This window comes from Salmo trutta, chromosome 30, assembly GCF_901001165.1.
Source record: "Salmo trutta chromosome 30, fSalTru1.1, whole genome shotgun sequence".
Classification (NCBI taxonomy): Eukaryota; Metazoa; Chordata; class Actinopteri; order Salmoniformes; family Salmonidae; genus Salmo; species Salmo trutta.
The window spans coordinates 25,678,869-25,706,070 of NC_042986.1; the positions used below are offsets into that span (position 1 = coordinate 25,678,869).

The 27,202-nt window shown below is 40.7% G+C and overlaps 1 protein-coding gene across 1 annotated transcript in view; it reads right to left on the reverse strand.

The window, feature by feature from the left end:
* Nucleotides 1–3,546: 3,546 nt before the first annotated feature.
* The window catches only part of ogfr (opioid growth factor receptor), a 35,322-nt gene continuing 11,666 nt past the window's right edge, over nt 3,547–27,202 (reverse strand). Inside the window, exons 2-6 of the mRNA XM_029724416.1 lie at nt 26,699–26,780; nt 9,337–9,415; nt 4,544–4,610; nt 4,166–4,314; nt 3,547–3,955 (exon numbers count right to left, since the gene is read on the reverse strand). Of these exons, the coding sequence (XP_029580276.1) occupies nt 3,547–3,955; nt 4,166–4,314; nt 4,544–4,610; nt 9,337–9,415; nt 26,699–26,780 (786 nt within the window). The remainder of the gene's footprint in view (nt 3,956–4,165; nt 4,315–4,543; nt 4,611–9,336; nt 9,416–26,698; nt 26,781–27,202) is intronic.

Below are 27,202 nucleotides of genomic sequence, written 5' to 3' on the forward strand. Positions count from 1 at the left end.
CCCTCGATATCTATTGGAAAATAGCGTCAAGCTCATCAACGTGCACTTTCACCACCCTGTGAAGTTCGTCGTAAATTATTTCACAAACTGCATGGTTTCCTGAGTCATTGTGGGAGGACCACACAGTATATGATGGTGTGACTCCTAGTTTACTTCGATATGATGGTTTCCACCGCCATATCTCACATAATTAATTTTAGACACAAAAAAGATGCCACCATGTCGAACAAACTTGCACCGAAAGTTCCTGTTTCCATCAAAGCGGTCTGGATTTTTCGTTTTACTAGCATGCAAACTGGATGGAAACATGGTTTATGTCCCAAACATAACCTCGGAGATGGAAGAAATGTTGTTTACTATCTTCCACAGGGCTTTCCTGAGTAAAAAGGCATCTGGCAAATCATATAATACATTTGAAAAATAAACAATTAAACAATCAATAAATACAAATATGCTCCAGAATATAAGGGAAGTACACCCACATCCTATTGATGACATATCATCCAACAAAGCAAAAGTTATTTTACCAAATAGCTACGTCTCATTATTCCAATACTGCCAAAAAGACAATACAATCAACCAGTCAAATGTTATTTTCTTTTTTTGGCAGTCATCTATAGATCATACCTCTCATACTCAAAATAATAATTGTGCAACATTCTTGAAATAAACTAATGACATTACAATCCTCTTCCCATTTCACAGTATGGGCTTTCAGTAAAAAATAAATAAAGCAATGTCGTCTGAATAAGGACACATGATGCATCATACTAGTGTCGTGTCTTTGGGGTACCATTAAACTGAAGACATGTTTATCAATTAACTCCCTGTAATTATTATCACGCGATCAAACTGATTAATCGTTTAATTGTAATTAACTAGGAGATCGGGGCACCAAGGAAAATATTCAGATTACAAAGCTATAATTTTCCTAATATAACTTTCCTATATTATAACATTATATATTATATTCTGTTATAGTATAGGCCGATTATCTTCTGGTTTAAATGGTGTATTTTACCTCACGTCCAGTCTCATTCCAAACGTCGTAAATTGTTGTATCTGCACGAACCCAGTCTTTACTAAAATCATCCATACATCAATTGTCTTAAAATCATTTATTTACTACACTAAGTAATTAACAGAAAACATACAAACAGTAATTATCGTCACAAAGAATCGGTAGAGGAATGTGCCCTTGTGGGCTAAACAGGCAGGTCGGCCTGTTGAACAATGGATCATAAAAGGTCAGCTGTGGCACACAGAGTTCATTAATATTAACAATTGATATGCTAATCCTTTGCACATGAACGCTCACTCATTCGGGAACAATTGCAATCAATATATATTTACGCTCAGTGTGTCATCGGGATCCTTGTTGGAGAGTTCTGTTCTGTTGGAGAGTTTTGTCCGCGTTCTCTCTCTCTCTCGGTTAGGATGGATCTTTCAGAGCGACATTCATTAATGTCGTCATAGAATGGATGTTTCGTCGGTCTTCGCGTTTAATGATATAATTTCTAGCTGCAGACTATTAATTAATATCAAAGACTTGTTCTTATTCTGTCGGTCTCGATAGTCTAAAAGTTAACCACGTGGTGTAGTTCACTTTCAGTATAGGAATTGGATGGTCAAACCTACTGGCCAACTCGCCATGGAGTGGAGGCCTGGTCTGAAGAAAGTAGCTCAGGGTACAGTTTTATAGTGAACATGCCACATGACGCCTGGTCCTGTCTGTGTCCCTGGGGGGTGTGCCGATGACTGAGTTAAGCTTGGTACAGAAATATAATTCTATCACATTAACATCAGTACATAGCATCTCAATGTATTACAAATAGCTTTATCCTTATTAATACATTTTATACAACCATGTGGATGCAAGTCTCATCGCTGAGGATATTATATAAACAGTTTTATATCACAAAATTGTACCAAGCGGACCAGTTCGTAGCTGGATTCTTCACCAATCTTCCATACCTTCTCCAGAACACAAATGTCACTCGGTTCCCCAATTCTGTGAGTTGGAAGAATTTCCTGTGTCTCTCTATGGGCCATGTGGCCAGAGATTCTTCTCTTAGAGTTTTTACAACCCTTTCACACAGGGCCTGGGTGGGGGAAGGTAGGTTGGGGGATGGTGCATAGGGGGCAGGGGGTCAACTGTCCTCCCTGTACTCAAAGAGGCCAACGTCATGACACTAGATACAAAGTTTATTTCCAAATGTATTTTTCCCCCCTGTGCAAAACAACTGTAAAGTTGTAACAAGCAAGCAACATTTCACTGTATGATATGGAATTAATCATTTCAATGTTAGACTTTCCTTATCAATCTCCTCAGTACAAAGCTCCTAACTACTTGCAGTATCAACCATGGACAACTGATTTTGCAGTCATTACCATACTCCCCTTTCCCATCACAACACAATTTCAGACATGTGAACAAATAAATTCAGTAATCCATACCAACAAAAATAACATACCCACTCGAATGTGAACACTGAGAACAGTAGATGTGAATATAATACGGCCTGAAAAATGTACTGTTAAAATCAGTGGAAACCACCCAGACCCTACCTCCTAGGAATTTCTGTAGAAGTCAGAACGTATGCCATTCTGAGAGGATTGGAAAAGTGTAAGTAATATGCAGAAAATTCCATTTGGCCTACAGTATTAGACAGCAATATGGAGCTTTTACCATATGGCTTATACCTATGTTATCTGATGGAGTCAATTTTGGGATTGGCCATAAATGTACACAAGTGAACATATGTCGCTTTAGTCTGCCTCGGATTCCTTCCTTCCTTCCTTCCTTCCTTCCTTCCTTCCTTCCTTCCTTCCTTCCTTCCTGAAGATCCCATGTCTTGGTCGGAACTTGGCTGGTAGGTGGATTCCACATCCATCACTTCCACTTCATTTTTCACATCTTTTACATTTGTCTGTCCCTTTAAAGCTTTCTCTGTGTTCTCCCCATCCACTGGCACTGCTTTGTTATCAGTCATATCACTAAAGTCAGTCCTTGGGTGTTTTTCACCTCGTTCTGAGGAGTCCGACGGCAAGTGCTTATTGGGCGAATCCTTTTTGGTCAAATTCTTCTTGGGCGAATCCTTTTCGGGCGAATCCTTTTTGGGATCATCGGTCTTGACTTTGTGGGATGATGTCACGGACAGGCTCACCTGATTGGAGTGGTGGTGGTTGTTGTTGGGGACAACCGTGCCTTCCTCCAGCCTGTTGCTAGGCACGCCCTTGTGACCTTCCCTTTTCTTCTTGGTCGGTTGCTCCAACTTCTCAGACTCCATTTCAGATGCAGCTGGCTTGACATTGACAGAGTTCTGGACGCTGTCCTTGGCTTGACTGTTCTCTTTGAGTCCGTCCTCCATACTGTGGTCTCCTTTAACAGACTCAGGGCTGCCTGAATGGTCCATGTCAACATTGTCAGTATCATTACAGTTCCTGTTTCACAGCGGTTCAGAGTCCTCTGAGGAGACCGCTAGCCCAGGAGGATCAACAGAAGACCCCTCGGCCTGCTTATCTCGGTCACTACTCACTGCTTCATCAGTCAACTTGGCCATCTCCGTCACCTCCTCCGTGACATCCTTCTCTTCCTTCTGGGCTCCCCTGCCTCTCCTCCTCTAGCCTTGGCTCGCGGGCAGCCCTCCTCCACTCCCTCTCCGTTCCCCTTCTCTGATTCTTCAGCTGTTTCTGGATCTTTCGGGGGCACCACACAAACTTGTCCTTGGGCTCGAAGTGCTGGAAGGCGTAGCGCAGCAGCTCTTTGCGCTTCTGCTTGTCGCACACTGCAAACAGGAAGTAGTCAAACACACTGCGCTTGATGCTACTCAGGTTCTTTTTGACCAGCATCTCCTCCAGGAAAAAGCGCACCAGCGGGCTCTGGTAATGCGCAAAGCCTAGCTCCCCCAGGCTCTTCAGGATGCGCGTGATGCGGAGGTTATTGTGCATGTTCCTGAGGGGGGAGGGGGCAAAACAGGAGAAAACACAACCAATATTTAGATGGAGGACCCCTATTCACACAGTGAACAACACCTGCTACTAAGACAAAGAAATGACTGTTTCTCATTTAGAAATTGGACCAAGAATGGTCATAAGTGGTTCAACATAGCCCCAAGAAACCACACCCTGTAAAGTTGACCAAGACATGACTTCAGCAACTCACCGTTCAAGGTTGGCGAAGCGTTCCTTCCAGTTGTCGGCACGTTTGACCTCGCCTGTGTCTTTGTTGACCAGCTGGATGCCATAGAACCGCAGCATGAGCTCGTAGGACTCTACCAGCCTCTTCTTGGCCTCCTCACTCTCCCGGAAGGCCTGATTACACAGTGGGACAAGAGCACAGAGATCAGATTATAATCAACGCATTGATGGAGGAGAAGCTCCATTCATATCAAGTTTCGTCTGCTTACTGGACCCAAGGTAGTCCTTCAACAAGTCACCCTGTGCTTACGATTTCATTAAACAACTCATTTTGAGAAAAGAGCATCGATGTGCCCCTAATACACCACAAAGATTAAACAAAACGTTATGGTGAAGAACTCACCTGGATCTCCTTCTCGGTGAGCTCAGAGGCCATGTAGTTCACTCCTGGCTCCTGCAGTGGAAACAACCTGAGAGCAACAGTGAAATTACAACTTGAGATGGCTACATATCAAAACTGTATTTGTCACGTGCTGAATACAACAGGTGTAGAGCTTACCGTGAAATGCTTACTTACGAGCCCTTAACCAAAAATGCAGCTAAGAAAATATTTACTAAATAAACAAAGAGTAACACAAAATAACAATATATATATACACACACACACACTACCTTTCAAAAGTTTGGGGTCACCTAGAAATGTCCTTGTTTTTCAAAGGCCAGTTGTATTGCTTTTTAAAATCCGAACAACAGTTTTCAGCTGTGCTAACATAATTGCAAAAGGGTTTTCTAATGATCAATTAGCCTTTTAAAATGATAAACATGGATTAGCTAACACAACGTGCCATTGGAACACAGGAGTGATGGTTGCTGCTAATGGGCCTCTGTATGCCTATGTTCATATTCCATAAAAAAATCTGCCGTTTCCAGCTACAATAGTCATTTACAACATTAACAATGTCTACACTGTATTTCTGATGAATTCGATGTTATTTTAAATGGACAAAAAAAAAGCTTTTTCAAAAACAAGGACATTTCTAAGTGACCCCAAACTTTTGAACGGTAGTGTGTGTGTGTGTGTGTGTGTGTGTGTATGTATGTATATATATATATATATATATATATATATATATATATATATATATATATAAGATGGTTTGGGATGAGTTGGATGGCAGAGTGAAGGAAAAGCAGCTAACAAGTGCTCAGCATGTGGGAACTCTTTCAAGACTGTTAGAAAATAATTCCTCATGAAGCTGGTTGAGAGAATGCCAAGAGTGTGCAAAGTTGTCATCAATGCAAAGTGTGGCTACTTTGAAAAATCTAAAAATTATTTTGATATGTTTAACACTTTTTTGGTTACTACATGATTCCATATGCATTATTGCATAGTTTTGATGTCTTCACCATTATTCAACAATGTAGAAAATAGTAAAAATAAAGAAAAAAACAGTCTTGAAGGCGTTGCCACATATGCTGAGCACTTGTTGGCCGTTTTTCCTTCACTCTACCATCCAACTCATCCCAAACTATCTCAATTGGGTTGAGGTCAGGTGATTGTGGAGAACAGGTCATCTGATGCATCACTCTCCTTCTTGGTCAAATAGCCCTTATACAGCTTGGAGGTGTGTTGTGTCACTGTCCTCTTGAAAAACAAATGATACTGGGACTAAGTGCAAACCAGATGGGATGAATTATCACTACAGAATGCGGTGTTAGCCATGCTGGTTAAGTGTGCCTTGAATTCTAAATAAATCAGACAGTGTCACCAGCAAAGCACCCCCACACCATAACACCTCCTCCTCCATGCTTTACGGTGGGAAATACACAAACGGAGATCTGTTCACCCACACCACGTCACAAAGACACGGCGGTTGGAAACAAAAACATCCAATTTGGACTCCAGACCAAAGGACACATTTCCACCAGTCTATTTTTTAAATGAACCTTTATTTAACTAAGCAAGTCAGTTAAGAACACATTTTTATTTACAATGACAGCATACTGGGGAACAGTGGGTTGACTGACTTGTTCAGGGGCAGAATGACAGATTTTTACCTTGTCAGCTCAGGTATTTGATCCAGCAACTTTTCGGTTACTGGCCCAATGCTCTAACCACTAGGCTACCTGCCACTCTAATGTCCATTGCTTGTGTTTCTTGGCCCAAGCAAGTCTCTTCTTATTAGTGTCCTTGAGTAGTGCTTTCTTTGCAGCAATTCGACCACGAAGGCCTGATTCAAGCAGTCTCCTCTGAACAGTTGATGTTGAGATGTGTCTGTTACTTGAACTCTGAAGCATTTATTTGGGCTGCAATTTCTGAGATGCAGTTAACTCTAATGAACTTATCTTCTGCAGCAGAGTTAACTCTTCCTTTCCTGTGGCGGTCCTCACGAGTGCCCGTTTCATCATAACGCTTGGTTTTTGCGACTGCACAAAGTCCTTGAAATGTTCCACATTGACTGACCTTCATGTCTTAAAGCAATGATGGACTGTCATTTCTCTTTGCTTATTTGAGCAGTTCTTGCCATAATATGGACTTGGTCTTTTACCAAAAATAGGCCTATCTTCTGTATTCCATCCCTACCTTGTCGTCATAGTCTTGTGAGTGTAACCATATGAAGATCATCAAAGGTAAGTGATTCATTTTATCGCTATTTCTGACATTTGTTACTCCTCTACTTGGCTGGTTACTGTTTGTAATGATTTGTCTGCTGGGCGCTGTTCTCAGATAATCGCATGGTATGCTTTCCCCGTAAAGCCTTTTTGAAATCTGACCCCGTGGTTGGATTAACAAGAAGTTCATCTTTAAACCGATGTATAACACTTGTATGTTTTATGAATTTTTATAATGAGAATTTCTGTTTTTGAATTTGGCACCTATGCAATTTCACTGGATGTTGGCCAGGTGGGACGCTACCGACCCACACCCCCTAGAGAGATTAACTTCTTATGGCTTGGGGGCAGTATTTCGACATCTGGATGAGAAGCATGCCCAAAGTAAACTGCCTGTTACTCAGGCCCAGAATCTTGGATATGCATATAATTGGTAGATTTGGATAGAAAACTCTAAAGTTTCCAAAACTGTTAAAATAATGTCTGAGTATAACAGAACTGATATGGCAGGCAAAAACCTGAGGAAAATCCATCCAGGAAGTGGGATGTTTTTTTTATGTGGGTATTTTCAATTGAATGCCTATAGAGAGTATCTAATGGGTTAGGATCCAGATTGCAGTTCCTATGGCTTCCACTAGATGTCAACAGTCTTTAGACATTGTTTCAGGCTTCATTACTGAAAAATTAAGAAGAATGAGACCCTTTTTGTCAGTGGACTGAGGAAGAATGCAGAGCTGGTTTGTGCACGTGAACGAGTGAGCGCCCTTCTCTGTTTTTCCTTTCTATTGAATACGCTATTATCCGGTTGAAATATTATCTATTATTTAGACAATTGACAACCTGAGGATTAATTATAAACATCGTTTGACATGTTTCGACGAACTTTACCAGTACTATTAGGATGTATTCGTTTGCATGTTTTGACCGCCTTTGAGCCAGTGGATTACTGAACAAAACTGAGTTTTTGGGATATAAAGAGGGACTTTATCGAACAAAACAAACATTTATTGTGTAGCTGGGACTCTTGTGACTGCAGCCATATGAAGATCTTCAAAGGTAAGTGATACATTTTATCACTATTTCTGTCTTTTGTAATTCCTTTACTTGGTTGTAAAATGTTTGTATGCTTTTGTAAGCGGGGCGCTGTCCTTAGATAATTGCATGTTATGCTTTCACCATAAAGCCTTTTTGAAATCTGACAAAGCGGCTGGATTAACAAGAAGTTAAGCTTTAGGCCGATGTATAACACTTGTATTTCTTATGAATGTTTATTATGACTATTTCTGTATTTTGAATTTGGCGCTCTGCAATTTCACCGGATGTTGTCGAGGTGGGTCGCTAGCGGAACGCCTGCGCCAGAAAGGTTAAAAGCTAACTGCGTCGCTTATATGCCCAGTTTATTTATCCTACAGTTCTGACTTGGTGTACAGGGAGAATACTGTAAGAACGACCCATGTTCTGAATTCTGTTGCAGTACATTTCAAAAGTGCTGAACAAATAGTTATATTGATTATGTCCGTCCTAGCTCGCTCGTTAATGTCTTAATCCAAATTACGGATTGCCTCTTATCTGCTCGTCATTGCCATATGCCATAGTTTGTACATATCAATTGTCAGCAGAAACCACATTTGTTTAAGCAAGTCAGCCATATCAGCTACAGTGCCTTCGGAAAGAAAGTATTCTGAACTCAACTTTTTTACATTTGGTTCTAAAATTGATCAAATAAAATAAAATCCTACACAATCTACACACAATACCCCATAAAGACAATGTGAAAACTGGTTTTTAGAAATGTTTGTAAATGTATTAAAAATAAACAGAAATACCTTATTTACATAAGTATTCAGACCCTTGGCTATGAGACTCGAAACTGAGCTCAGGTGCATCTTGTTTCCATTGATTATCCTTGAAATGTTTATACAACTTGGAGTCCACCTGTGGTAAATTCAATTGATAGGGTTATGATTTGGAAAGGCACACACCTGTCTATATAAGTTCCCACAGTTGACAGTGCATGTCAGAGCTAAAACCAAGCCATGAGGTCTAAGGAATTGTCCTTAGAGCTCCGAGACAGGATTGTGTCGAGGTACAGATCTGGGGATGGGTACCAAAACATTTCTGCAGCATTGAAGGTCCAAGAACACAGTAGCCTTCATCATTATTAAATGGAAGAAGTTTGGAACCACCAAGACTCTTCCTACAGCTGGCCATCTGCCCAAACTGAGCAATCGGGGGAGAAGGGCCTTGGTCAGGGAGGTGATCAAGAAACCGATGGTCACTAACAGAGCTCTGGAGTTCCCCTGTGGAGATGGGAGAACCTTCCAAAAGGACAACCATCTCCGCAGCACTCCACCAAATCAGGCCTTTATGGTAGAGCGGCGAGACAGAAGCCACTCCTCAGTAAAAGGCACATGACAGCCTGCATGTGCTGCATGACCAACAAGATTCTTTGGGTCTGATGAAACCAAGATAGGACTTTTAAGATAGGACGTTTTAAAATGTGGCCTTTTTAGATGTACAGATACATTAGAAATAAATACAACTAGCCCATAACAGAAGCAAAGCATTTAGGACCACACTTACCACTGAATGTAGGAGTGAACTCTCTCCAGCCTCTTATAGTCAGTCCTCCATTCTTTATGAAATGATTTGATTAAAATGTCTAAACAAAAATACAAAAAGGTCATTACATACAGTACTTTACAAAAGTCCCTTGGATTTCTTCACATTTTATTGTGTTACAATGTGTGATTGAAATTGATTTAGTTGTAATCTTTTGTCAACAATCTACACAAAATATTCTGTGACGTCAAAGTGTAAGATTATTTTTTTTTAAGATTCATATAAATTAAATATCTAAAATAGTCTTTGCGTAAGTATTCAGCTCCCTGAGTCAATACATGTTAGAAACACCTTTGGGAGCAAATACAGCGGAGTGTTCTTGGGTAAGTCTAAGGGCCCGATCCTGAGTTAGGAATTAATGCTTTTCAAACGCACTTCTCAGTATTTGGTATTCAGACTTACCTTTTCAGTTGTGTAACGCAATCTGCAGGTGTGGCTAACTTGCTCGCCATGAAAACATTTAATTCAACTGCTGAAAACACTCCCACTTGCTGGCCAACACATTTTCTTGGAGTTTTCATTCAATGGAGTTTTCAGTACAATTATCTTAAAGTGGAACTGAAATCGTATTAAAATCTGCTCATATACAGTGAGGGGAAAAAAGTATTTGATCCCCTGCTGATTTTGTACGTTTGCCCACTGACAAAGAAATGATCAGTCTATAATTTTAATGGTAGGTTTATTTGAACAGTGAGAGACAGAATAAGAACAAAAAAATCCAGAGAAACACAATGTCAAAAATATTATAAAATTATTTGCATTTTAAATCAGGGAATACTTATTTTCCTCATTAAAATGCAAATCAACTTATAACATTTTTGACATGCATTTTCCTGGATTTTTTTGTTGTTATTCTGTCTCTCACTGTTCAAATAAACCTACCATTAAAATTATAGGCTGATCATTTCTTTGTCAGTGGGCAAACGTACAAAATCAGCAGGGGATCAAATAATTTTTTCCCTCACTGTACACCCACATGAAGAATGACACTTAAAAAAAAATATGACAAGCGAGCAATTAGATATGGTAATTTTCACGTTTTCATAAATGATTGGAATGTTTGGGAATTACATATACTAAGGTCTTTGTGAAAACTATAGTAATGTAGAGTGGAAAAGCGGCTGTGCATTTGGACAATCCAGGACCGGAGTCTACGCAGACCAGTGCGCCATAGCCAACGGTACAGGAAGACTATACGCAAACAAGCCATTTGCCACAAGGGCCTGCCATCATTCACTTTGAACTGGACAGTGTGTTAACAAGCAGTTGCAACAGCGTGACTTTAGATTAGAACGCATTCAACAAAAGCCACAAAATACACTTGAATGGATTCCTGCAAATAGGTAGCTAAATACCACAGGAATCCTCTTACATTTGGGAACTTTGATCAAACCATAAAAAAAGGTAGGCTCTGAGCTAAAATCTAAACGAAGGTACATTAGATAAACCTTCTAACCTTCAGCTAGCTGGTCGTTAAAATTGCACTGATAAACAATGGGGAATAGCCTGCTCGTGCTTCTGCAGCTTGCCTGCCAGTGCATGCGTTGTCCCAACCAAGCACCCAAGCTAACTGGCTAAAGTTGGCTACCTTGCTAGCTAACTACTTCCAGACACAAATGAGAGAACACCTCAGACTATTTTACTCACACTAGCAGAGCTGGTTAGGCTGTTTAACATGTTAGAGTGTTCATTACTTTTTTGTTTAATGACACCGGTCATAGTCAGAGCAGAGCGTCTTGTACGTTCATAAATTCAGTTATTCTGCACTCAGGCACACCCAGACGACAAGAGCGCTCTGAAATCGAAGTAGATATGCTAACTGGTTAACCGCCGTTCAGCATAGATAGCTAGTGAAGCGATTCACATTTCTTGCTAGCTAACCAAATGACACGTGCATCTGTTTTTAGCTTGCTACAAAAATACGCTAGCATATTAACCACATTATGACTGACTTGTGATCATTGCCATTGCTAGTTTGATTGTATTGACATTCCCAGCCTTAGTTACATTTGTCCGTTTTCCAAAATATTGAGTCATTGAAACTGAAACAGTGCATCCCGAATGGAGGCAGCAAACAATGTACCAGGCTAGCTGTGATTTACAACCTGATAGCAACATTTTTTGCACTACCAAGAAATCTATTGGTGAATTATATTAATCATGCATTGAACTGCATCCATTCTGCCAACAATGTCGTATTGTACGTAATGGAATGTTGAGTGAAATATAAACCATTTTTAAAACCCTCTTCTAAAAAGTAGTTTTTTTTAGCATAAACTGGGAATTTTATATTTGACTGATATGATTGTTTATCTGCAAAGTAATTGAAACGATGTCAGTTGCACTTTTAAAATATGGTTTACCTTTAATTAGAATTTTGTCAACAGATTCAATAGAATACATCAAGAGTACGGGTTCAGAATATAGGGATCAATGAAAAAAAATGTATTATGCATATTCATCTCCGTTTCAACACCAACTGGTGAATACTCTGATCTTGTAAATTATTTAGGCAAATTTTAGGGTTAGGAAAGTATGTGTGAATAAAAAGACGGTTTGGAAAGCCTTTGCACAAAATACATTGATGAATAAAAATAGTGTTTGATTCATCCTGCAAGTTGACATATTTGAGTTCAATCCATAAAATATTGAAAAGGTGGAAAAAGTGTACAATTAGGGGTTGAACAATAATCCTATAAATCTACCCAAATCATGGAACAAGATGACAACGGTCCAGTCATCCTGAACTGTGCGCTTGGCTTCTGGTTAAACCTGCTACATGTGGTCAGAGTTCCATAATGATTCAAACAGGCTACATGTCCCAAATTATTGCACACTCTTAGCTTAATATGATCCCTAATGCTAGTGACCCTCGGGAACAATGAACAAGGATGTGACAGAGGAAAGAAACGTAAACAGAATGGAATGATGCAAAAATAAAAATGTATGTGGTATTACTGACAGTGGCTCCCAATAGTGGCTAATATTTAACATGATATAAATTACCCTCTGTAGTAGAGGTCAACCGATTATGATTTTTCAGCGTCGATACCGATTATTAGGACCAAAAAAAGCCGATACCGATTAATCGGCCGATTTATTATTATTATTTTTTTTAATAATGACAATTACAACAATACTGAATGAACACTTATTTTAACTTAATATAATAAATAAATACTATCAATTTAGCCTCAAATAAATAATGAAACATGTTCAATTTGGTTTAAATAATGCAAAAACAAAGTCTTGGAGAAGAAAGTAAAAGTGCAATATGTGCCATGTAAAAAAGCTAACGTTTAAGTTCCTTGCTCAGAACATGAGAACATATGAAAGCTGGTAATTCCTTTTAACATGAGTCTTCAATATTCCCAGGTAAGAAGTTTTAGGTTGTAGTTATTATAGGACTATTTCTCTCTATACGATTTGTATTTCATATACCTTTGACTATTGGATGTTCTTACAGGCACTTTAGTATTGCCAGTGTAACAGTATAGCTTCCGTCCCTCTCCTCGCTCCTACCTGGGCTCGAACCAGGAACACATTGACAACAGCCACCCTCGAAGCAGCGTTACCCATGTAGAGCAAGGGGAACAACCACTCCCAAGTCTCAGAGCGAGTGACGTTTGAAACGTTATTAGCGGGCACCCCGCTACCAAGCTAGCCATTTCACATCGGTTACACCAGCCGAATCTCGGGGGTTGAAGTCAAACAGCGCAAATCTTGAAGAACTGCGAAGAGCTGCTAGCAAACGCACAAAGGTGCTGTTTGAATGAATGCTTACGAGCCTGCTGCTGCCTACCATCGCTCAGTCAGACTGCTCTATCAAATATCAAATCATAGACTTAATTATAACACGCAGAAATACGAGCCTTTGGTCATTAATATGGTCGAATCCGGAAATGATCATTTTGAAAACGAAACGTTTATTATTTCAGTGAAATACGGAACCGTTCCGTATTTTATCTAATGGGTGGCATCCCTAAGTCTAAATATTCTTGTTACATTGCACAACCTTCAATGTTATGTCATAATTATGTACACAACATTTGTTTGAAAGATTTATTATCCTTTTAACAGGGGTGGATTTATCTTTTGTCAAACTTTCTTTGTGACGTGGAAATTGTTCTTTGAATAAATGATGATTGCCGAATAATTTTGAAAGTACATGGGGCACGTGATGTCATCACGTAACTAAACTTAACAAAACTAAAAAAAACTCAACATACAACAATTTCAAAGATTTTACTGAGTTAAGAGTTCATATAAGGAAATCAGTCAATTGAAATAAAGTAATTAGGCCCTAATCTATGGATTTCACATGACTGGAAATACAGATATGCATCGGTCGGTCACACAAAAAGAATAACTTAAAAAAATAGGAGCATGGATCAGAAAACCAGTCAGTATATGGTGTGACCACCATTTGCCTCATGCAGCGTGACACAGCTCCTTCGCATAGAGTTGATCAGGCTGTTTGTGGCCCGTGGAATGTTGCCCCAATCCTCTTCAAATGGCTGTGCCAGAGCATCCCAAACATGTTCAATTGTTATCCATATTGTTATCCACGTCGGCACCAACGATGTTAGGATGAAACTGTCAGAGGTCACCAAGCGCAACATAGCTTCAGCGTGTAAATCAGCTAGAAAGATGTGTCGGCATCGATTAATTGTCTCTGGCCCCCTCCCAGTTAGGGGGAGTGATGAGCACTACAGCAGAGTCTCACAACTCAATCGCTGGTTGAAAACTGTTTTCTGCCCCTCCCAAAAGATAGAATTTGTAGATCATTGGCCCTCTTTCTGGGACTCACCCACAAACAGGACCAAGCCTGGCCTGTTGAGGAGTGACGGACTCCATCCTAGCTGGAGGGGTGCTCTCATCTTATCTACGAACATAGACAGGGCTCTAACTCCTCTAGCTCCACAATGAAATTGGGTGCAGGCCAGGCAGCAGGCTGTTAGCAAACCTGCCAGCTTAGTGGAGTCTGCCACAAGCACAGTCAGTGTAGTCAGCTCAGCTATCCCCACTGAGACCGTGTCTGTGCCTCGATCTAGGTTGGGCAAAATTAAAGATGACGGTGTTCGCTTTAGCAATCTCACTAGTATAAAGACCTCCTCCATCCCTGCCATTATTGAAAGAGATTGTGATACCTCACATCTCAAAATAGGACTACTTAATGTTAGATCCCTCACTTCAAAGGCAGTTATAGTCAATGAACTAATCACTGATCATAATCTTGATGTGATTGGCTTGACTGAAACATGGCTTAAGCCTGATGAATTTACTGTGTTAAATGAGGCTTCACCCCCTGGTTACACTAGTGACCATATCCCCGCGCATCCCGCAAAGGCGGAGATGTTGCTAACATTTATGATAGCAAATTTAAATTTACCAAAAAAAAACAACAACGACGACGTTTTCGTCTTTTGAGCTTCTAGTTATGAAATCTATGCAGCCTACTCAATCACTTTTTATAGCTACTGTTTACAGGCCTCCTGGGCCATATGCAGCGTTCCTCACTGAGTTCCCTGAATTCCTATCGGACCTTGTAGTCATCGCAGATAATATTCACATTTTTGGTGACTTTAATATTCACATGGAAAAGTTCACAGACCCACTCCAAAAGGCTTTCGGAGCCATCATCGACTCAGTGGGTTTTGTCCAACATGTCTCTGGACCTACTCACTGCCAGTCATACTCTGGACCTAGTTTTGTCCCATGGAATAAATGTTGTGGATCTTAATGTTTTTCCTCATAATCCTGGACTATCGGACCACCATTTTATTACGTTCGCAATCGCAACAAATAATCTACTCAGACCCCAACCAAGAAGCATTAAAAGTCGTGCTATAAATTATCAGACAACCCAAAGATTCCTTGATGCCCTTCCAGACTCCCTCTGCCTACCCAAGGACGTCAGAGGACAAAAATCAGTTAACCACCTAACCGAGGAACTCAATTTAACCTTGCGCAATACCCTAGATGCAGTTGCACCCCTAAAAACTAAAAACACTTGTCATAAGAAACTAGCTCCCTGGTATACAGAAAATACACGAGCTCTGAAGCAAGCTTCCAGAAAATTGGAACGGAAATGGCGCCACACCAAACTGGAAGTCTTCCGACTAGCTTGGAAAGACAGTACCGTGCAGTATCGAAGAGCCCTCACTGCTGCTCGATCATCCTATTTTTCCAACTTAATTGAGGAAAATAAGAACAATCCGAAATTTCTTTTTGATACTGTCGCAAAGTTAACTAAAAAGCAGCATTCCCCAAGAGAGGAATGCTCTCACTTCAGCAGTGATGAATTCATGAACTTCTTTGAAGAAAAGATCATGATCATTAGAAAGCAAATTACGGACTCCTCTTTAAATCGGCGTATTCCTCCAAAGCTCCATTGTCCTGAGTCTGCACAACCCTGCCAGGACCTAGGATCAAGGGAGACACCAAAGTGTTTTAGTACTATATCTCTTGACACAATGATGAAAATAATCATGGCCTCTAAACCTTCTAGCTGCATAATGGACCCTATTCCAACTAAACTGAAAGAGCTGCTTTCTGTGATTGGCCCTCCTATGTTGAACATAATAAACGGCTCTCTATCCACCGGATGTGTACCAAACTCACTAAAAGTGGCAGTAATAAAGCCTCTCTTGAAAAAGCCAAATCTTGACCCAGAAATGATAAAAACAATCGGCCTATATCGAATCTTCCATTCCTCTCAAAAATTTTAGAAAAAGCTGTTGCGCAGCAACTCACTGCCTTCCTGAAGACAAACAATGTACACGAAACGCTTCAGTCTGGTTTTAGACCCCATCATAGCACTGAGACTGCACTTGTGAAGGTGGTAAATGACCTTTTAATGATGTCAGACCGAGGTTCTGCGTCTGTCCTCATGCTCCTAGATCTTAGTGCTGCTTTTGATACCATCGATCACCACATTCTTTTGGGGAGATTGGAAACCCAAATTGGTCTACATGGACAAGTTCTGGCCTGGTTTAGGTCTTATCTGTCGGAAAGATATCAGTTTGTCTCTGTGAATGGTTTGTCCTCTGACAAATCAACTGTAAATCTCGGTGTTCTTCAAGGTTCCGTTTTAGGACCACTATTGTTTTCACTATATATTTTACCTCTTGGGGATGTCATTCGAAAACATAATGTTAAATTTCACTGCTATGCGGATGACACACAGCTGTACATTTCAATGAAACATGGTGAAGCCCCAAAATTGCCCTCGCTAGAAGCTGTGTCTCAGACATAAGGAAGTGGATGGCTGCAAACTTTCTACTCTTAAACTCGGACAAAACAGAGATGCTTGTTCTAGGTCCCAAGAAACAAAGAGATCTTCTGTTGAATCTGACAATTAATCTGGATGGTTGTACAGTCGTCTCAAATAAAACTGTGAAGGACCTTGGCGTCACTCTGGACCCTGATCTCTCTTTTGAAGAACATATCAAGACTGTTTCAAGGACAGCTTTTTTCCATCTACGTAACATTACAAAAATCAGAAACTTTCTGTCCAAAAATGACGCAGAAAAATTAATCCATGCCTTTGTTACTTCTAGGTTGGACTACTGCAATGCTCTACTTTCCGGCTACCCGGATAAAGCACTAAATAAACTTCAGTTAGTGCTAAATACGGCTGCTAGAATCCTGACTAGAAGTAAAAAAATTGATCATATTACTCCAGTGCTAGCCTCCCTACACTGGCTTCCTGTTAAGGCAAGGGCTGATTTCAAGGTTTTACTGCTAACCTACAAAGCATTACATGGGCTTGCTCCTACCTATCTTTCCGATTTGGTCCTGCCGTACATACCTACACGTACGCTACGGTCACAAGACGCGGGCCTCCTAATTGTTCCTAGAATTTCTAAGCAAATAGCTGGAGGCAGGGCTTTCTCCTATAGAGATCCATTTTTATGGAATAGTCTGCCTACCCATGTGAGAGACGCAGACTCAGTCTCAACCTTTAAGTCTTTACTGAAGACACATCTCTTCAGTAGGTCCTATGATTAAGTGTAGTCTGGCCCAGGGGTGTGAAGGTGAACGGAAAGGCTGGAGCAACGAACCACCCTTGTTGTCTCTGCCTGGCCGGTTTCCCCTCTTTCCACTGGGATTCTCTGCCTCTAACCCTATTACAGGGGCTGAGTCACTGACTTACTGGTGTTCTTCCATGCCGTCCATGGGAGGGGTGCGTCACTTGAGTGGGTTGAGTCACTGACGTGGTCTTCCTGTCTGGGTTGGCGCCCCCCCTTGGGTTGTGCCATGGCGGAGATTTTTGTGGGCTATACTCGGCCTTGTCTTCGGACGGTAAGTTGGTGGTTGTAGACATCCCTCTAGTGGTGTGGGGGCTGTGCTTTGGTAAAGTGGGTGGGGTTATATCCTGCCTGTTTGGCCCTGTCCGGGGGTATCATCGGATGGGGCCACAGTGTCTTCTGATCCCTCCTGTCTCAGCCTCCAGTATTTATGCTGCAGTAGTTTATGTGTCGGGGGGCTAGGGTCAGTCTGTTACATCTGGAGTATTTCTCTTGTCTTATCCGGTGTCCTGTGTGAATTTAAATATGCTCTCTCTAACTCTCTCTCTTTCTTTCTTTCTCTCGGAGGACCTGAGCCCTAGGACCATGCCTCGGGACTACCTGGCATGATGACTCCTTGCTGTCCCCAGTCCACCTGGCCGTGCTGCTGCTCCAGTTTCAACTGTTCTGCCTACGGCTACGGAACCCTGACCTGTTCACCGGACGTGCTTGTTGCACCCTCGACAACTACTATGATTATTATTATTTGACCATGCTGGTCATTTATGAACATTTTAACATCTTGACCATGTTCTGTTATAATATCCACCCGGCACAGCCAGAAGAGGACTGGCCACCCCTCATAGCCTGGTTCCTCTCTAGGTTTCTTCCTAGGTTTTTGGCCTTTCTAGGGAGTTTTTCCTAGGGAGTTTTTCCTAGCCACCGTGCTTCTTTCACATGCATTGCTTGCTGTTTGGGGTTTTAGGCTGGGTTTCTGTACAGCACTTTGAGATTTCAGCTGATATATGAAGGGCTATATAAATACATTTGATTTGATTTGAATCATGGCTAGCGGGAAGGTTGCCCACTTTTTCTGTTGCTAAACCAACTAGGCTCATAATTTAAACACTTATTTGCATTTACAGATGGCATACACATTTGATATTAAAGGCACATGAAAGTTCACGTTGGAGAATGCATTTCTGCCAAAAGAGGCATTTTGCTAAAAATGTTTTACGTTCAAACAGCTCTCCTGTGAAGTCGTGACTTGCGACATATGCCTAGTTTCCTGAATCATGTGCACAAAAGTTGATAGAAATGAGCTTTTTGTGCATATGGAACATTTCTGGGATCTTTTATTGCAGCTCATTAAACATGGGACTAACACTTTACCTACTGTGTTCATAAAGCTCCATTCCACATTCAAATTCTAAATGCCTACTGCTTGCAAAATCCTTTTTTCCCCCGTATAAAATTATTTCTTTGCAGTACCAGGATTGTCCTGACTTTCAAGAATGCCTGAATTGCTTTGCAATCCAAATGATTTCAGATCTACAGGAGTGCAAGTTTCCCCATGGCTCGGACCATGGCGATACGTTGACACATGACAATTAGAATATGGTAATAGCCTATTAGTAAATTGCATTCAATGTTGGCTTTCGCGGGCTACCTGAGACATGAAACAGATAGGTGGGAGGGAATACAGGCTGCCGCCAATTCATTAATGCACAATTTGCCTAAATGGGTAATGGAAACACTTCAAATCACTACATTATTATTGGTCTGTGCTATCAGGAATCCTTGGGACATCCCTACCCCATTGAAGTTGAAATTCAAGATGGTTAAGGTCAGGGTTAAGGTTAGGTAAGGGTTAAGGTTAGGTAAGAGACATCCTAAGGATCCCGGATAGGAGTGAACCATTTTTATTCAATGCTGTAGGTACAGTGGCAAGAAAAAGAATGTGAACCCTTTGGAATTACCTAGATTTATGCATAAATTGGTCATCAAATTTGATCTGATCGTCATCTAAGTCACAACAAAAGACAAACAGTGTGCTTAAACTAATAACACGAATTGTATTTCCCTGTCTAGATTGACTACATCATTTAAACATTCACAGTGTAGGTTGGAAAAAGTATGTGAAGTCCTAGGCTAATGACTTCTCCAAAAGCTAATTGGAGTCAGGAGTCAGCTAACCTGGAGTCCATTTAATGAGACGAGACTGGAGATGTTGGTTAGAGCTGCCTTGCCCTATAAACTCACAAAATCTGAGTTTACTATTCACAAGAAGCATTGCCTGATGTGTACCATGCCTCGAACAAAAGAGATCTCAGAAGACCTAAGATGAAGAATTGTTGACTTGCATTAAGCTGGAAAGGGTTACAAAAGTATCTAAAAGCCTTGATGTTCATTAGTCCACAGTAAGACAAATTGTCTATAAATGGATTAAGTTCAGCACTGTTGCTACTCTCCCTAGGAGTGGCCGTCCTGCAAAGATGACTGCAAGAGCACAGCGCAGAATTCTCAATGAGGTTAAGAATAATTCTAGTGTCAGTTAAAGACATACTGGAACATGCTAACATCTCTGTTGACGAGTCTACGATACGTAAAACACAAAACAAGAATGGTGTTCATGGGAGGACAAAAGTGCACCTGGATGTTCCACAGCGCTACTGGCAAAATATTCTGTGGACAGATGAAACTACAGTCGAGTTGTTTGGAAGGAACACAGAATACTATGTGTGGAGAAAAAAAAAGGCACAGCACACCAACATCCAAACCTCATCCCAACTGTAAAGTATGGTGGAGGGAGCATCATGGTTTGGGGCTGCTTTCAGTGATGCCAACTTACCCATTTTGTTGCTAGATTTAGCAACTTTTCAGAGTACCCTAGCAACTTATTTTCCAAACAGCACCTAGCAACACATTTAGCTACTTTTAAAAATGTATTTGGAAGTTTTAGCAACTTTTGAAAAGTGACTCAAACGCTAAAATGCATTTTCCCTCTAAATGACACACAACCAATTTTCTCTGTCACGTGCCAGGCACGCGTGCACAGGCAGCAGCTTGTGCACAGGCAGCAGCAGGCCAGCAGCAATTTCAGCAAATTGCAAATCATTGTTGGCTGACTGCAGCAGCAGTAGTATGCGTTCGACAAGACAAACCCAATGAATATAGATGGTCACAAATGTTTGATCTTGAACAGAACTTACAACATCAATCAACATGTCTCAATCAAAATTGTACAGCCAGAAGTACAGAAAAGAGTGGGAGTCTGTACCTGAATTTAAAGGGTGGCTGAAGCCAGTAATTGGGGATGATTGTCGAGCATACTGTGTGTACTGCAAATCAGATATGCTTGCAAAAATGTATAACATCAAAAAGCATTGTGCTACAGCAAAGCATATAAATAAATCAAAACCGTACAACCCCACAACACAGTCTACATTACCACAGTTGGTTAAGAAAGTGGATAACTGCGAAAGCGCAGAAGCTACTATGGCAATGGCCATTGCGGAGCATTGTTCGCTGCTAGCATGCAACCATTTTGGTATGGCTTGCAAAGCTGCCTTTTCAGATTCTGTGGCAGCAACAAACTTCCAAATGCACCGCACCAAGTGCACAGAAATTATTAGGGGAGTACTGGCTCCTTATTTTCTCAAAAGGGTAACATCAGATGTGGGGGATGAGAAGTTCAGTCTCCTTTTGGATGAGTCCACTGATGTCAGTGTCTCGAAATACCTGGGTGTGGTGATTCGGTATTTCAGTGCAAAAAAAGGACTGTTGTGTCCACATTTCTCGGGCTGGTTGAATTGGAGGGGGGTGATGCCAGATCAATAGTAAAGGCGGTAGTTGAGTTTCTTGAGAAGTGTAACCTTAAAAAAGAGAATCTTCAGGGTATTGGCACTGATAATACGTCCGTGATGACTGGGGTGCACAAGATTTTAAAGGAATAATGTGCATTGCCCAAATTGGTACTCAACCGCTGTGTGCCATTCTTTACAATTGGCTGTCAGTGCAGCATCCAAAGAAACCATCCCTAGGAGTGTTGAGTACTTCATCAGGGAAACATACAACTGGTTTTCGATTTCCCCAAAACGGCACGAGACGTACAAAGCAGTGTATGCAACCATTGTGGCCAGAAACCCCTGCAGATCACCAAAGTGTGTGCCACACGTTGGCTATTGATTGAGCCTGCGGTAACACGTATATTTAGCCAGTGGGAAGAACTGAAACTCCACTTGAGGTGACCAAGGCCAGTGAGCATTGCTACATGGCGGATGTGCTCCACGCCATGTACAAGACCAACTATGTCTACCTGAAATTCTTCAAATCAATCCTGTCTGACATACAAGTTGCAGTGAAGTAATTTGAGGGAGAGCAAACAGATCCTGTCAAGCTTTTGGACAATCTGATACACCCCTTAACATCAATTTGCAGCAGAGTAGGCAACAATATGGCAAAAATGTATGTCCTGAAGGATACCATTATTGGACATCTCAGTTCATCACCATACCTTGAGTACCTTTTAGAGAGCACGGTGTACCAACTCAGTCTTGCGCCAGAGGACAAAAAGGTCGTTCGGAGACACTGCATCAACTACATTGTTGCTTTAAGCAAGGAGCTGCAAGCAAGGCTCCCAGACAACCTTGAAGCCTTGCGACACATGGCCTTGTTCAGTGTTAAGGAAATGCTAAAGCACAATAAAGGCTCCACTGAAATTATTAAAGTAGCTGAGCTACTGGGATACCAGCCCCAAACAACTGATAAAATTGTTTCCCAATGGAGAAACATCCATCTGTTTAGGTGGGACTCACCTGAAAATACAAATCGGGTTTTGGAGTGAAGTCAATAACTACACGGACTCTTCCGTGTCAAATCCATTTGAAGAACTGTGCAAAGCTGCACTCGCTGCCCTCTCCTTGCCACGCTCAAATGCGGCGGTTGAACGGCTGTTCAGCCAAATGAGTGTGGTCAAGTCAAAGTTAAGAAATAATGCCACTGCACACTCAACTCCATACTCCTGGTGCGGTACGGACTGAAGCTGGCTGGTGATACCTGTTACCAGCATAAACTACCAAGTGAAGTTCTGCAGCAGTTTGGCACCACAGCAGCATACAGCTTCAAGGCCACTCCATCCTCTACTGCTGGTTCCAGCTCCGTGACAAGGCAGTTGGACAGTGAAGATGAAGGGGATTTCCTTGCCAATCTATGATTCATCATATTTACAGTACGTATGCAAGGAGTGGAATTTCTGGAACGGGCGGAGATACACAGCTGATGGTGGCAGTGTGTACTGCAGCGTGTGCGAGAACAGTGGCAATATCTGGAGGAAACCATTAAGCAGCTAGCCAGCCAAGCAGCACAACAACCTGGAGAGAGATGCCTAGCACAGACATCATTATTTGAGATAAGTTGTTTGTTCAATAAGATAGCATATATACCTTGTTATTAGCTTGTACCTATAATTGTTGATCAGTTAGGTAGCATGTTAACTACCAATACACTGCTTAAAACTATAATTGTTAATGTGGAGGTTTACTAGTTAAAAAGAAAATAAATAAAATGTAATTGTTCAATAATGTGTAATTGTTCAATAATTCAATGTGTTCTGTTTAAAAATAAAAATATGTGATCATATAAAATGTGTTGTTTATATTACTTTTACAAATAAAAATATATGATAATAAACAAACAAATCTAAACTAAACTAACAAATGTAAAATCATATTTTTCGCCGAGATGGCCAGTCAATTTGAGTAACGTTATTGTGTATTCTAAGTAATGACGCAGTTTTACGTTATTACATAATGACGTCATCACGCAATGACATCACAACGTAATTTAGCAACAAATCGACCTGCCTCTAGCAACTTCCCCTGAAAATTAGTTGGCAACACTGGCTGCTTTGCTGCCTCAGGGACTGGACAGCTTGCAGAATGTTAGGCCATCTGTCCGCCAATTGAAGCTCAACAGAAGTTGGGTGATGCAACAGGACAACGACCCAAAACACAGAAGTAAATCAACAACAGAATGGCTTCAACAGAAAAAAATATACTTTCTGAAGTGGCCCAGTCAGAGTCCTGACCTGAACCCGATTGAGATGCTATGGCATGACCTCAAGAGAGCAGTTCACACCAGACATCCCAAGAATATTGCTCTACTGAAACAGTTTTGTAAAGAGGAATGGTCCAAAATTCCTCCTGACCGTTGTGCAGGTCTGATCCGCAACTACAGAAAACATTTGGTTGAGGTTATTGCTGCCAAAGTAGAGTCAACCAGTTATTAAATCCAAGGGTTCACATACTTTTCCCACCCTGCACCATGAATGTTTACACGGTGTGTAAAGTCATGAAAACGTATAAATAATGTTGTGAATTAGATGAAGATCAGATCAAATTATGACCAATTTATGCAGAAATCCAGGTATTTCCAAAGGGTTCACATACCTTTTCTTGCCACTGTATTTGTGTGTCCATGTGATGTCATTACGTCCAGCTGTTTTTAAAAATCGGTAGAATAAAATGGAAATGCACCCTAGCAGGCAACTGTCAAATCTATTTTTCTATGCAAACTTTCTAAAATGTCACAACAAAATCACTGCACAAGTTCATGGAAACATAGCTAGTGATGTGTTGGATTTGCCCCAACCATAAGGCTTTGCATTTAGGCCAAAAAAGTGTATTCCTTTGTGTTTTTTTTTGCAATTTTACTTTAGGGCCTAGTATAAGAATAATTTTTATTCTGTATATATAGAATTATTTTCACTGTCATTTAAGTCATTATTGTGGAGTCACTACAATGTTGAGCCATCCTGAGTTCTCCCATCACAGCCAATGAACTCTAACTGTATTAAAAGCACCAATGGCCTCATGGGAACATCCCTGAGTAGTTTCATTCCTATCCTGCAGCTCAGTTCAGAAAGACAACTGTGTCTGGGTGGTTTAATACATAATCCAGAGCATAATTATGAACTTGATCATGCTTAAAACCTTTTGGGGATAGGGGGCAGTATTGAGAATTTTGAAAAAAATATGTGCCCATTTTTAACTGCCTCCTACACCAACTCAGAAGCTAGAATATGCATATTATTAACAGATTTGAATAGAAAACACTCTGAATTTTCTAAAACTGTTTGAATGGTGTCTGTAAGTATAACAGAACTCATATGGCAGTCAAAACCCTGAGACAAATTCTGACAGGAAGTGGATACCTGATGTGTTGAATTACCTTTAAGCCTATGCCATTGAAACACACAGGGACTTATAAATCATTGAGCACTTCCTACACCATCCACTAGATGTCACCAGTCTTTACAAAGTGGTTTGAGTCTTCTACTGTGAAAACTGACCGAACAAGAGACTTGGAACGTTGGTCATAAGCGGATGGCCGATACTACTCTGGCACGCGAGTGCATGTTTGGGTACTCTCGTTCCAATACGTTTTACATTTACATTTACATTTAAGTCATTTAGCAGACGCTCTTATCCAGAGCGACTTACAAATTGGTGCATTCACCTTAAGATATCCAGTGGAACTTAAAAGAGAATGCAATCGTCCGCCTTGAATATTATTGAAGTTCTGATTGAAAAAGGCCCTAATGATTTATGCTATACAACGTTTGACATGTTTGAACGAACGTAAATATATTTTTTTCCCTCTTTGATGAAGACAAGTCCGGCGGGCGTCGTTCATGTTTTTGAGTAGCCTACAGGACGCGCTAACAACACGGAGCTTTTTGGACATAAATTATGAGCTTTTTCGAACAAAACTACATTTGTTATGGACCTGGGATTCCTGGAAGTGCCTTCTGATGAAGATAATCAAAGGTAAGGGATTATTTACATAGTATTTTTGATGACTCCAAGATGGCGCCTAGTCTGTATCGCAAAGCCTATTTTTCTGGGCGCAGTACTCAGATTATTGCAAAGTGTGATTTCCCAGTAAAGTTATTTTTAAATCTGGCAATGCGGTTGCGTTCACGAGATGTTAATCTATAATTCTTTGAATGACAATATAATATTTTACCAATGTTTTCGAATAGTAATTATATAATTTGTTGTGCTGATTGACTGGCGGTATTGGAGGGAAAATATTTCCTCAACATCAACGCCATAGTAAAACGCTGTTTTTGGATATAAATATGAACTTGATAGAACAAAAAAATGCATGTATTGTCTAACATAATGTCCTAGGAGTGTCATCTGATGAAGATTGTCAAAGGTTAGTGCATAATTTTAGCTGGTTTTCTGCTTTTGGTGACGCCTGTCTTTGCATTGACAAAACATTACACACAGCTATTTTCAATGTACTGTCCTAACATAATCTAACTTTATGCTTTCGCCGTAAAGCCTTTTTGAAATCGGACAACGTGGTTAGATTAAGGAGATGTTTATCTTTCAAAGGGTGTAAGATAGTTGTATGTTTGAGAAATTTGAATTATGACATTTAATTGTTTTCAAATTTGGCGCCCTTGATATTTCACCTGCTGTTGATAGGGTGTACGTAGTGGGACGCTTGCGTCCCACTAGCCCATAGAGGTTAAAGAGATGTCTGATTTGTTATTGTTACTCATCACTGCCCTTCTTTATGACACTTTCAAAAATAATGTCAACCCCTATTATTCCATGTAACTTATTACTGTATGTGATTTGTTAAACCAAATTTTACTGCCAAACTTATTTAGGATTGCCTAAACAATTATGAAATGTGTATAAATCGTTATACATACATAGAGTATTTGTCACGGCTGTCGTATAGATTAGACCAAGGCGCAGCGGGTTGCGTGCTCATCATCATATTTTATTAAACACGTGAACACGGAAAAACAAGAAAATAGAGAAAACATGACAGGAAACAGTTTTGCAGGCTATAACTACAAGCAGTGCAAAACCAACTACCCACAAACAAACAACTGAAAACAAGCTCTTTAAATATGACTCAATCAGGAACAACGATGAACAGCTGTTCCTGATCGAGAGCCACACAGACCACAAAGAAATATAACCACTAGAAAAACCCTAGAATACAAAAACCAGAACATACACCAAAACCCCGGAACCACATAAAACAAATACCCTCTGCCACGTCCTGACCAAACTACAATAACTAATACTCCCTCTACTGGTCAAGACGTGACAGTATTGAGTAGATTGTTGACAAAAAAAAGACAATACATTTTAATCCCACTTTTTATGACAAAATGAAGAAATCCAAGGGGCATGAATACTTTTGCAAGGCATTGCATATGCGATTACTCAATACACACATTTTATAGCCATTGAAAACTGATTAAATAGCAAGTGACCTACCATCAGGGGAGGAGGGGTATTCATTGAGATAGAATTTTAAATTAAACATTCTTTCTTCTGAGCATTCATCATCTGTTTGATTCTACGGAGAGACACAGAAACAGCACAGTCAGATGTCTAGATGACATCTCAAAGATGTAAGCAGATGTGTAGGGCCTGGAATTCTGGTTAGGAAAAACATTGGGTCTTGGTAAGCCCAGGTTAACCTAGCTTTTCCTGTCAAGTTCACATGGACAACAAAAACTCCAGCAAAAACTCCACATGGACAACAAAAACTGTCAGCCATGCTTATTTAAAATTAGCCTTGCCCCGAACTGCCGCTCTTATGGGTCAGAATATAATGATGTAATTACGTGTTGTAGTTCTCAGGTGGGAAGCTCCGCGTGGTCGTTTAGGCTTCTAAATGACGCAGTTCTCCGGCGCAACTCTCGGGTTGTCCTCACGATGTCAGTGTCCTTCTTGGCTAAGTGGTCTGATCCTCACCCTTGATCGGAAAGGGGTCTT